This window comes from Prenolepis imparis, unplaced genomic scaffold (genome assembly GCF_030444845.1).
Source record: "Prenolepis imparis isolate NDT839.2.m4 unplaced genomic scaffold, iyPreImpa1.0 SCAF_14, whole genome shotgun sequence".
Classification (NCBI taxonomy): domain Eukaryota; kingdom Metazoa; phylum Arthropoda; class Insecta; order Hymenoptera; family Formicidae; genus Prenolepis; species Prenolepis imparis.
In genome coordinates, this window is record NW_028141172.1 from 7,779,465 (window position 1) to 7,793,037 (window position 13,573).

At 30.0% G+C, this 13,573-nt stretch overlaps 2 protein-coding genes across 2 annotated transcripts; one reads left to right on the forward strand and one right to left on the reverse strand.

Moving 5' to 3' along the window:
- Positions 1-3,595: 3,595 nt before the first annotated feature.
- On the reverse strand, positions 3,596-8,946 carry Atpsynbeta (ATP synthase, beta subunit). The gene is made up of 7 exons (XM_083054084.1): positions 8,787-8,946; positions 7,611-7,823; positions 6,624-6,887; positions 6,141-6,484; positions 5,624-5,849; positions 4,976-5,205; positions 3,596-4,251 (listed from the first exon to the last, which is right to left on the reverse strand). The coding sequence occupies exons 1-7, from the start codon at positions 8,893-8,895 to the stop codon at positions 4,078-4,080; spliced, it is 1,560 nt and encodes a 519-aa protein (XP_082910210.1). The 5' UTR covers positions 8,896-8,946; the 3' UTR covers positions 3,596-4,077.
- A 1,496-nt stretch (positions 8,947-10,442) lies between these two features.
- Positions 10,443-12,595, forward strand: Bug (thioredoxin domain-containing protein bug). Its single transcript, XM_083054357.1, has 4 exons — positions 10,443-10,762; positions 11,013-11,368; positions 11,448-11,674; positions 12,093-12,595. Exons 1-4 carry the CDS (start codon positions 10,711-10,713, stop codon positions 12,445-12,447), a joined length of 990 nt encoding a protein of 329 aa, XP_082910483.1. The 5' UTR covers positions 10,443-10,710; the 3' UTR covers positions 12,448-12,595.
- Positions 12,596-13,573: the final 978 nt, after the last annotated feature.

The following is a 13,573-nucleotide window of genomic DNA, read 5'->3' on the forward strand; positions in this document are numbered from 1 at the left end:
CAATTACAAGTTTTGGGACGCCCTGTATACACGTATCGTAAAAGTAGAACAATGCTCACGCACACGCATCGCAAGGACAATTGTGTAAAGAGGCATTTGTTATTCTTCTTTTTTCTATTTCATGAGATATTCATCATCTGTTCATGCAAAATACAAGTATAAAAGTGCGCTCTTGCGATATACAGGGTGTTTTATTTTATAATTTCCCCAGGCAAATTGTATCTCTGAAACTAAGCGAAATACGAAAAAAAATGTTTAAATAAAAGTTTGTAGGATTATTTCGAGGGAAAAGAGAAGAAGTTGAAGCTACTGACTTTTTTCCAAATAGCGATTTTCAAGGTCATTATTTGAAGGTCATTTATGTTTTCTGATAAATGGAATTACTTTAATTTTTTTATATAAATCGATTTATATAAAAAATTAAGGTAATTCCTTTTAAAGAAACATAAATGACCTTTGAATGACCTTGAAAATCGTCCTCTAGGAAAAAGCAATAGCTTCAACTTCTTTCCCCCTCGAAATCCTACAACTTTTATTTAAACCTTTTTTTTCGTATTTCGCTTAATTTCAGAGATATTTACTTGGAGAAATTAAAATGAAATACCCTGTATAATTAAAATAGATATATCAGGTAGTAAATGTGCATTCTTTTGATCAAATACTTCAGTCAAGTATTTTAAGTCAAGTACTTTAAGTACTTTAAGTAAGCATATATATGTTTGTACGAATAATATCAAAATGATCAAAATCACATATGATCATATCATATATAAATCTTTTGAATTATTTTATAGTATGACGTCATAGAGATGTGCATTATTTGAAATAATTCTTTAAATTTCATTTAAAATAGAAATACAAAATGTATAAAATGTCTATTTTGTATTTTACATTTAAAACATATTTTTTCATAAATAATAACTGAATATCTGTAAACAATAAAATACAGGCAATAATTTTTTATAATTCCATATGTAAATGTTTATATAAAAAGTTCAAGTTTATATTAAAAAGAAATAAGAATTTAAGTATATAAGAAATAATAGTAAGAGAGAAATATGAATAATAAAAAATAAAAATTTAAATATAAATATAAAAATGTAAATATTAAAAAAAAAAAAAAAAAAATCATTTTCAATACCTATTTTTCATTTTCTATTATATAAATGAATGCCTAAAAAGCATTTTGCATTTTTAAATAGAAAGATTCCAATTATTTTGCACTTTTTATTTCAAATGGATCTTTCTATTTCAAATGGGTCTGAACACCCATTTAGCATATTTCTGAACGTTATTATATGTATATGACATAATATTTAAATTAATATTTATTTTCTGTACCTTTATACTGTACCTTACTACATTTTTTATTTATTCGATTTTATTTATTCGTCATAATCTATAAAAAAATCTTTATGTTTGACTTATATTGCATTTATTATTAATATTTTATTACGAATGCGTTTATAGTTATAATAAGTATATATTTATCTATTATTTATTCTCTATTATATTTATTTAACGTTTATTATTAAAGTTATACACGTTATAAGTTTTAATTAATTACTAAATTTAGTTTTAAATTAAATTATCTATTTAAATTAATTATTAATTAATTATAATGCTATTACAATTATACAGGGTGTCCCAGAATTAATAGTGGTACATCTGTTAATGGCAAATTACTGGGTGTCCACTAATTCTGGGACACCCTGATGTATATGCTATTACAATTTTGTTCACACGTTGATAATAGATTTGAAGATATATTCGGTTAACAAAAAAAAAAAAATAAAACAAAATTTGCATTAAAAAATAATTTTTATTGGAAAAAATAAAATTAAATAAAATAATATATAGTACAATCAAAATAATTTGTACTAAAAATAATAAAATAAATTGAACATAATAAAAACTATAAGAAAACATATTTAAAAAATTTAATTATACATATATAAAATTTTATGAAAACAAAATCTTAAATATATATATACTATATGAAATATATTGTGAATATATATTTATAGCATAGTCACTCTGTAGCACAAGTTCATTGGCAGAAAATTTCATTAGACATATTTTGAAAGCACATAAATCGAGAAACATTTTAAGACAAAAACAAATTCGCTATCTATATTTTAACTGGTACTTTACTCTTGTAATGCTCACGTTAGGGGTGGTATATCGACCAAAGGGGATGAGCACGAAAATCTCATTAGACATATTTTGAAAGCACATAAATCGAGAAACATTTTAACACAAAAACAAATTCGCTATCTATATTTTAACTGGTACTTTACTCTTGTATCAACAATATATATCGATCTTTTTTGACGTATATGTTCGCAACTATTATAGATAGACTAATTTTTTTAAATGCATTTAAAAGCTCATAAAAAGCACATAATTCTAGCATTTAAACTTTTTTTTTATTTTAATTGTATATGTAATTTTAATGAGGGGGGGTGCTGACTTACGTTAAGCCAGCACCTCCATGTTCAATTGCGATTTCCCGCTAAACCGCTCGAGCACAAAAATCGTCAATAGAGCACATAATTAGCACATAAAGAGCACTTAATTTCTGCATATATGGTTTTTTAATTTTTTATGATGGGGGTGCTAACTTAACAGAGGTCCTCGCCGCGACCATGTTGGATTATGACGTCAGAAGCAGGAAAATACACGCTGAAAATTTTTGCGTGCCATTTTTAGATAAAAAGATATTTTGATGAAACACAACTTTAGATGGTTTTAGCACACTTTTAAAATTGTCTGAAAACTATTTTTTTCCCTTGAGTCAATCAATAACCGTAAAATAATTGAAACATCAGACGTTGTCATGCGGAATGACAGTGCATGTGCAAAGACCAGACGGACTGAACTTCATATTACAGTCATTTTACAACTGTTAATTGATTATGAAGGGAAAAGGATAGTTTTCGGACTATTTTAAAAGTGTGCTGAAGCCATCTGAAGTTGTGTTTCATCAAAATATCTTTTTATCTAAAAATGGCATGCAAAAATTTTCAGCGTGTATTTTCTCGCTTCTGACGTCACACGATTTCGACATGGTCGGCGAGGAATAAGTTAAATTAAAACTAAGAAATTATTCTTATTATTTCTCTCGTTGATTGCGCTGATTTTGCCGTAAATACATTTACTGTTCAAGTATACTGTGAAGCATAAATAAATAAATGATACACATAATGAATAAATACTATGTATGTGCAAGATAGTTAATCACATTAAAAACTCAAAAGTTTGAATCAATAAGTTTGAATTAATAGTTCAATAAGTAGGCATAAAAAAAAATTTTTTTTTTTAATAATTTTAAATAATATATTTTGAATATAAATAAAAGTTATATAATATTAATATACACATTTTTATATTAATTTATAAAAAGAACATTTAAAATATATTAATATATCTTTTCATAGTCATCGATTTATTATATAAGATACATTAATTTATTCTCGAAATAAATTTTTTTATTTTATATAATATTCTATTTAATTATTCTATATAATATTTTCAATTATATCGAATTTTCTCAAAACTAAGATTTAATAGAAGAGGATTGTTATACTACAAATTATGTTTTTGTAAAACTTTTATTAGCATAACACTGTAATTCTGTCATACGTTAATTAGCAGTAACATGACATTACTAATTTAATCTATAAAGTAGGTCCAGAAATAACATGTAAATGTAAATATGCATCCTGATTGACTACATTCATGTTTCTGATTAGTAATAATTTCATTGTTTTTGTAGCAAAAGATAAAAGGTAAAATAACTTTCACGAGTGTTTGCATAACTTTGGCAGTATTTTAATTAATCTATTGCAATAATAATTTAGTGTTAAATTTTTGGCAAAAAAAATTGTACTTAATATTTTTTTCATTTGCTTTTCAGTATTTATATCATTTAAAAGTCTCATTTAAGAAACTGTAACATAACGAAAATCACAAAAGATCAAAGAGTAAGGATTGCAAATTTAAAAGGTTGCTTTCTCGAAAGAATGATGATTGAATAAATCTTCAACAATGCTTTTACGATAAATGTGAGTTAATTTATTGTTTCGCCAACGTTTCTGCTTTTGCTACTACTTCCTCGATCGGGCCGACCATGTAAAATGCTACTTCCGGTAAGTGATCTAATTCTCCGGCTAATATTTTTTGGAATCCTTTGATGGTTTCCTGTAATGGTACTAATTTACCGGCGTGACCAGTAAACACCTCGGCGACCTAGAATAATACAATTAATTTTTTTAATACACTATATTAAATAATGTATAATAAATTAAATATATTAACTAATAAAATAAATATATTTAATGTTATTGTTCTAAAAGAGAATTAATAAGATTCCTGGTAAAAGAATTATATTAAACACATACACAATGAAAAATTATCAATTATAAATTATATAATATTAATTTAAAATATGCATTTTATATAGAAATCTTTCAGATAAAATTTACTTAGTTTCAAGAGATTTTGTCAGTAAGCTCTGTTCAAAGTTTATATACATATAGATATTTTCAAAATTTTATTTTTGATATTTCCAAAAAATCACCTTTATTTTTTAAATATATTTGTATGCTTTTTATATATAAATCAATTCTCTTTTATTTTATAAAGATATTAAGATAATCAAGAAATTAATTTACAAAATATTTTATATAATTTATTTTGTGAAAATTATTTATTTTTTTAATGATTCTATCTCCATACTTCGATGTGCAAAAAAAATAATAAGCAAAATTAACTTGTAAGAAACAAATCTTAAAAAAAATAAATAAATAAATAAATTCGTGAATAAAATAAATTCGAAATATTGCAAGAAATCACAGAATGTTTTTCTTAAAAATCAAGTAAATTTTATCTAAAACATTTTCTATGAAATTAATATTTTAGAATTTATTGAGAATGTTTATTGACTTCTCTATACGATATGTTCTATTTTTACCTGGAATGGCTGAGATAAGAATCTCTGGATTTTGCGTGCACGAGCAACCGTCAGCTTGTCTTCTTCCGACAACTCGTCCATACCCAAGATGGCAATGATATCTTGAAGCGATTTATAGTCTTGAAGAATCTTCTGTACACCACGAGCGATGTTATAATGCTCCATGCCGATAATATTGGGATCCATGATACGGGATGTAGAATCGAGAGGATCGACGGCCGGGTAAATACCTGTATATCATCGATAAATCCGTATTTGAAGAATCACAGAAACACAGTTGTACGATAAAAGATCCCGCACCAAATATATAGGATTTTGGCTTTCGGGATTTAATTTTATCTAGGATTTTATATATCAAAAACCTCACACTAATCCTGTATAAAATTGAATCTTGGTAAGATCAGCTGATTTTCTCATATGTTGTAGCTTATGATCTGCTGAACAAAAAATGTAATAGGCTCAAAATTAAATAATAGACGGTTACTGGTTTACAGCCAGTTAAACACGAAAAACTCGGGCTCTGCGAGTTGTCTCAATAACTATCTAATATTTAGCTTTTAGACTATTACATCTTTTGTTCAGCAAGTCATAAGCTAAAACATATGCCTTTAATTGGCGATCCCTTTAATTTTCGGAGCGATATATTACCCAGTTCAGCAATGGCGCGTGACAACACAGTAGTAGCGTCCAAGTGAGCAAAAGTGGTAGCGGGTGCGGGATCTGTCAAGTCATCAGCAGGCACGTAAATAGCTTGCACAGAAGTGATAGATCCCTTCTTCGTCGTGGTAATACGTTCCTGCATGGTACCCATATCGGTAGCCAATGTGGGTTGGTAACCTACAGCGGATGGAATACGACCTAACAAGGCAGATACCTGAAATATATGTGTATTATACAAGATGCTAAAAAAAATGCATTAAGATATATATTTATAAATTTTATACGTATGTGTGTGAACTATTGTCGTTTTATTTATCTTAATTTGTTTAATAATAGTATTTTTATATTGATATTTGAGGCTTTCGCGGTGTACATGAATATTAGAAATGGTTTTCGGGTTTGAACCGCGTACTTTTTGTTTGATTCCAACATTTCGAACATTTCAGCTCATTTCATCAGGGAGGAACAGCCTGATACTGTTATATTTTTATATTTCTTTTCTCACCTCGGAACCAGCCTGGGTAAACCTGAAGATGTTATCAATGAACAAGAGTACGTCCTGACCTTCCTGGTCACGGAAGTACTCGGCGACGGTAAGTCCGGTGAGAGCTACACGAGCACGAGCGCCAGGCGGTTCGTTCATCTGTCCGTACACCAGCGCTACCTTAGAGGTCTTATCCTTAAGGGAAATGACACCGGATTCGATCATCTCGTGATAGAGATCGTTGCCCTCGCGCGTTCTCTCGCCCACGCCGGCGAATACTGAATAACCACCATGAGCCTTGGCCACATTGTTAATCAGTTCCATGATGAGTACAGTCTTGCCGACTCCAGCACCGCCGAACAAACCTATAGTGAATAATATATCAAGGTGATTTGTCACTAATGTAAATGGCCTGACAGTACATAGTATCGATATTTTCACCAAGGAAAAAAAAAACAATTTTTTGCGGTTTTTGAATTAATTCCATTATAATAATTGCCTCACCAATTTTTCCACCCTTCGCGTAAGGAGCCAGCAAATCCACAACCTTAATGCCTGTGACTAGAATCTCTTGCTCGACAGACATGTCTACAAATTCGGGAGCATCAGCGTGAATGGCGGCCAATTTATCCGTAGGGATAGGTCCACGCTCGTCGATGGGTTCACCGATGACATTGATGATGCGACCCAGAGTCTCAGCTCCCACAGGAATACGAATAGGATATCCAGAATCAAAAACATTTTGACCACGTACTAGACCTTCCGTACCTACAATAAACGAAATTTATAGCAAGTTCTAATCTTACTAAATTTTGATTAAAAAAATAACCATTAATGCTTTAATTGCAGGATTTTAAGTGGATCATGAATACAGTATGTGATTGGGATGAAAAGACTCAATAGGAAGAAAATCTATGATTCGGTAAAGAGAATATCCAAAATGTAATTCTAATGAAATAATAATTTTAATGAAGAAATGTGACTGGCTGAAGATTTTTTTGCCTTTCAGAGGATATTTGTATTAGAAAAAATGTGTCTGATTCATCCTTTAGAAATCAATGTTTCTGATCTTTAGAAAGTAATAAGGACATAAAGGGCTAAAATGCAAATTGGAGTTTATAAACTAATGTGGTCAGATTCAATAGGATAAAATAGGCTCTTAATATTTCTGTTTTGGCAGAAATAAATCCCTTATATGACTTCCAATCCCTTACATGACTTTTGAAGATATGTGAATACTGAGAATATCTGCAAAGAACATTCCTTTCTTTATTACTATAGTACTTTATGATTGCGTTTTAATTGGAAGAGCTTAAAGAAAAGAAAAGCTATGCTCAGAAATCTGCAATCAATCTAATAATACATTAGTAGATACTTATACATATCCAATTATTGCCTGATTTATAGGTTTCAAATTATAGCATTGGCAGTTTTAATTCTAAAAGTGTACATATTAAATTCGTAAACTTTATAATATTCACAAAGTATTACCATCCATAGCAATGGTGCGCACTGTGTTTTCACCAAGATGTTGAGCAACTTCAAGTACCAGCCTGGGTGTACGATTTTGAACCTCCAAGGCATTAAGAATTGGTGGGAGGGCATCTTCAAATTGTACATCAACAACGGCACCAATGACAGCAACTACCTTTCCTTGCGCACTGCCTTTTGTCGCAGCTGCAGCTTTCGCTGCATAGTCTCTTTCTATTTAAAATAACATGTAAAGAAAGTTTGTATGTAATTAAATCAATAGATTAAATATCTTCCTTAACATAAAGTAATCAAATCTTTACAAGGATTGACTTGACAAATTCAAGAAACATATGTTACATAACATAAAAATATATACTTGTATATGTAAATATTGTAATAATTTATTATCTAAAAGTTATTAATTCTTCTTTAATATAATTTTGTCATATATTGAAACATATTCTAAGAAAATATTCAAATAAAAAATTGAGGAACCCCTCAGAGAGAAATGACAAAATCATTAAATAAATCATAAAATAGAGAATTCTACGTACAAGTATATTCCTTATCCAAATATATTTGAAGAAACACATATTACATAACGTAAAAAATATTTGTATATGTAAATATTGTAATAACTTGTTATCTATCAGATTATTAATTCTTTGAAAATCCTATTTAATATAATTTTATGTCATATATTTAAACATATTCTAAAATATTCAAATAAAGAATAGGGAAACCCTTCAGAAAAAAATGACGCGCCCTCTATGGTCGTAAAAAGAAAAAATCATTAAATGAATGGCAAAATAAAGAATTTCACGTGCAATATATTTTCTGTATGTAAAACAATTGCATTTATATAGTGAATAGTGAATGTCGAATAACATGAATGAATGTGACTTTTGGGCCGCCATATTGCCCAGTGGAATCCACATCTCTTCATCGATTATATAATCGTGAACGAATATATTTCTCTTTATATCTCAATTATCTATATAAAATATATAATTTAAATATATATATTAATCGTCGAGTGTCTTCAATGGATAAGACTAAATTGTCTTCAATTACTCCAAGAATGTTTTATTCACGAAAGTAAAGGGATGGCTCAAAAATATGTCGACGAGGCTTCTATCGGGGCACTAAAACTTTGAAAAGAAAAGTATTAAATAGCGATAATGCGATACTCACTGTTGATAGTAAAGACGCATGATGCCTTCGCTACCTCATTTTGAATGAGGGAGGGTTTAACAATCCTCAGGGCACCAGCGGTCGCCTTCGATACCGCGCTCAACATCATTGCCGGTCGATTGAAAAGAGACTGGCCTAAAATAAGTAGTCTCGTCGAATAAAGTTACTGCGTAACTAGTGTTGCAGGCAGGTCAAATTTCCCGCGCATGCGCGACGACACAGATTAATAGACAGATAGGGCTACTGCACACAGGACGCGTTGACGCGTAAAGGTGCCTTTTCATGCTGACGCTCGACGCTCATTTTTAGCGGCAAAAGACGTCACGTGACCAAAATTGACGAATTGGTATCTTTATTTTTGGTCACGTGACGTCTTTTGACGCTAAAAATGAGCGTTGAGCGTCAGCATGAAAAGGCACCTTTAGCCAATAAAAGTTGGATCGAATCCAACTTTGACGCGCGGCAGAAATCTGATTGGCTATCGCGTCGCCTTCTCACCGCGCGTAATGGGGCTTTATTCTCGAAAAATATCGCATACGGTATTTCATGAATATCACTCTTGCGCAGGTTTTTTGTATCATGTAATAGCTGCGCAAGAGTGATATCGCATGCGATATCTAAGGTCCTCGTTTCAAGAATAGACCCCCAGCGCGATTTCGCGACACGCGACTCGCGATATCCAATGAGCGTACAGCTTTTTCGAGAAAGCTGTACGCTCATTGGATATCGCGCTGGGACTCGATTCTTGAATTCACTCGCAAGAGAAACGTATACGCAAATTCGGCTCTTACAGAAAAGTTGCAAGTTGATTGGCTATCGCATGACTTTTAGCCAATTAACTTGCAACTTTTCTGTAAGAGCCGAATTTGTGCATACGTTTCTCTTGCGAATAAATTCAAGAATCGAGCCCCTGGTCTGCAGAAGCCATAAAGGCTCATTCAGACAGGACGCGTCAAGCGTCAAGCAGCGAGCAGCAACCAATAAGCGAGGCAATATTTTTTACGCCATTGCTAATATTACCTCGCTTATTGGTTGTTGAATGGTTGCTGCTCGCTGCTTGACGCTTGACGCGTCCTGTCTGAATGAGCCTTAACGCGTAACACGTCCTGTGTGCAGTAGCTCAAAGAAGAGTGTCAAAACAACTATCTCACTCTGTCGTATTCTGCCAATTTCCGGCTTCACTCGCTGCTACAGTAAAAGTATAGGAATACTTCGTCTATGGCCTAGTTTACATTGAGCACTTGATACGCATATCAAGTAGTGAATTTGAGCTGATCAGCCAATAACTGAACCAACTTACTAGTTATAGGCCTAGTTTACAGCGATCATTTGATACTCGTATCAAGTAGTGCATTTGAGCTGATCAGCCAATAAATAAACGAATTTAATAGTTATTTACTATTTGATACGCGTATCAAACGATCGGTGTAAACTAGGCCATTTACTATTTGATACGCGTATCAAGTGCTCGATGTAAACTAGGCCTATATATATATGTCATTGGACGTGAACTATAGGCCTAGTTTACACCGATCGTTTGATACGCGTATCAAATAGTAAATAACTATTAAATTCGTTTATTTATTGACTGATCAGCTCAAATGCACTACTTGATACGAGTATCAAATGATCGGTGTAAACTAGGCCATTGGCTGATCAGCTCAAATGCATTACTTGATACGAGTATCAAATGATCGCTGTAAACTAGGCCATAGATTTTCAGTACTGACAGTCAATTTTGGAACACGGCCCATATGTATGATATCAGCTGTGATAGTATAAAGTTCATCGAGTTTGTCATTTCTGTGTTGAGATAAATTATTAAAATAGGATTATAACTAAAAAATGTTTAAATATAATTCAATTTGATTATACATAATTTTTTGATGTGGCTTATGTTGTAGACTAGATAAGATTGCACAAGATGATCTTATTAAGCAGTTTTGTAAACTTTATTGTACCTTTTCTAATTTTAGGTAAAAAAACATGTTATATATATTTTCAATATTTATTTTATACATTTACGAGAAATATATGTAATAACTAAGTTATAAACAATTTTCATAAAATCTATATCAAACTTATATAAATACAAATATCAAATTTTTAAAATATATTATATATATATATATATAATCTGATGGAGATAAATAAATAAAATTCTGTAATATACTCAATTTTTAAACATTTTTTTAGAAAAACATTTAATGATTATATATATCTTAGTTTCTAGTGTAATCAGCAATGAAAGTACGGAGGAAATTATGATAGAAACAATATTAGAAGATACTTTCACTCAGCAAGAAAATAAACAAGTACATACAAATGAAGAAGAACCTATAAAAGTAAATCCTGAAATGGTAGAAAATGAAATTAATGGCAATGAAATTACGAAAGAAATTATGACAGAAGCAATATTGGAAGATACTTTTATTCAACAAGAAAATACACAAGTACATACGAATGAAGAAGAAGAGCCTGTGAAAGAAAATCCTGAAGTGGTAGTAAATGCCACTAATACTATCTCGACTAATACTACAAAAATCAATTGTTCAACAGAGAAGATATATGGTCCTGTTGAGGTTCAACATATAAAATACTATTACTACATATAAGATGAACGAAAGAAATAATCTTTCTAATCCCTCTTACACATTGTAGATTGTTAATGCAACGAGACTTATGGAGTTATTAATCTTAGAACCTGGTCCAACTAATCGATCGAGAAACGACAAAGACAGTAAGCAGCTACCAGGAACATGCGTTGTGGTATTATTTTACGCCAGATGGTGCATATTCAGCAATCAAGCTGCGCCACATTTTAATGCCATACCACGTTCGTTTCCTCATATTAAAGCTGTCGCCATTGATGCTATAAAACACCAAAGGTATAAGCACATATATAAAATATATACATATAATATTAAATATTATATAATATAAAATATATAATATATTAAATATTATATATTATAAATATATATTATATATTTTAAAAAATTATAGTAGTTCCATATAAAAAAACATAAATGACCTTTAAATGACCTTGAAAATTGACTTTTAAGAAAAAGTTTTTCCAACTTTTTTCCCTCTCGAAATCCTATAACTTTTGTCTGAAACATTTTTCTTTAAAATGCATTGTTCAAGAGACATTTGTGTGGCTCTTTCAAAATGGAACATCTTGTATAATGTATTAAATATTATATAATTTGAAAATATCTATATAGAAACAAAATATTCATATTTATATTTTTTATCAATCTTTGGAATTGGCAATGAAATCTTTAGAAAATACGTCGCTTTCAGCTTTAATGCACAGTATGGAATAGTTGGGGTGCCAACATTGATGCTGGTTCACAACGGCAAGCCTGTCGCTAAATTCAACGATACCGTTTACACCCTGGAATTGTTCGCCAAATTTGTGTCACATCTGACAAATCTGCAACCAAATGGCTCGCTGTATGTTACATCGGCGGATTTCATGGGGCCGATTGCAAGCACGCCTTCCAATGAAATGGATTATTGTCTGGTATTGTCATGGGTCTTTATCATTGCTTGTGTTTTGTACTTCACGTCGCGTAGTAGATGGTGGCAACAGGTTGTCGAGCTTATTCAGAATACCTGGCGTGAGAGTAACGCACAACACGAACATGTCGACTAAATAGCAGATTTTATTATTGATTATATCGAGTTATTTATTCATAAAAAATTTTATGTAAATATGTATGTATATAATATATAATGCAAATGTTTATATAATGTATATATATAAATAGAAAAAAAGCAAATATATATAAAAATCTGGAGTTATTTTATATATATATATATGTCAAATATTTTTTAAATCCCCTGAATTAATTATTTTTTTTACTTTTATATAAAAATTCTAGAATAAAATTTTTTTATATATTTGATTTTTATTTTATTATATTTTAAAATATTTCCTTAAAATAAATTTTATTTGTATATTATAATTAAAGAACAAAATAATTTTTAAAAAAAAATTTTCTTCATTTTTATTATGCGTTTATGCAAGTTTAAAGAGCTTTCCAACAAAAAAAATAGATACAATGTCACGCGATTAGCTATCGAATAGAGAATTTTTGATAACCAATTATGTTACATTGTGCTCATGTATTTTATTTATTGAAAAATTTTCACAATTTTTTTTTTTATTTTACTGAAAAGCGTCTATATATAAAGCATTGAAGATTGAAGATTAAAAATTAAAAATTTAGAATTTAATTACACTAGTTTACAGCTAAAAATTATTTTAAACCAAACAGTGTTTCTTATACATTTTTAGGTGCTGAAAATGATGCAAACCAAATTTCACTAGAATGTCAGATTTTTAATTTCGCGAGAAAATCAAAATGATCCAGATTAAAATGATCCTGTGCTGTGATTGGTCAAATCTGAAATTTCACTAAATTTCATTGAAATTGGATTGAATGAAATTCAGTGAAATTTCAGATTTGACCAATCACAGCACAGGATCATTTTAATCTGGATCATTTTAATTTTCTCGCGAAAACAGCCAAAATATGTAAAAAATGGCTTTTTTGCAATATTTGAGATTTTTTGTAAAAAGAAATAAAATTTATCTGAAAAGTCTGATCAAATATCATGAATGTATTCATCTCTCCTATAAAATGCATATTTTTTATTTCAATATCTTACTTTTTAGCCACGTTATGAAAGATTAAAAAGCTAGAAACTATATTCATATGGAGATATTCATGAGAAAAGTTTTTTGGAAAAAAATGATTTTTTCCAAAATTGATTTT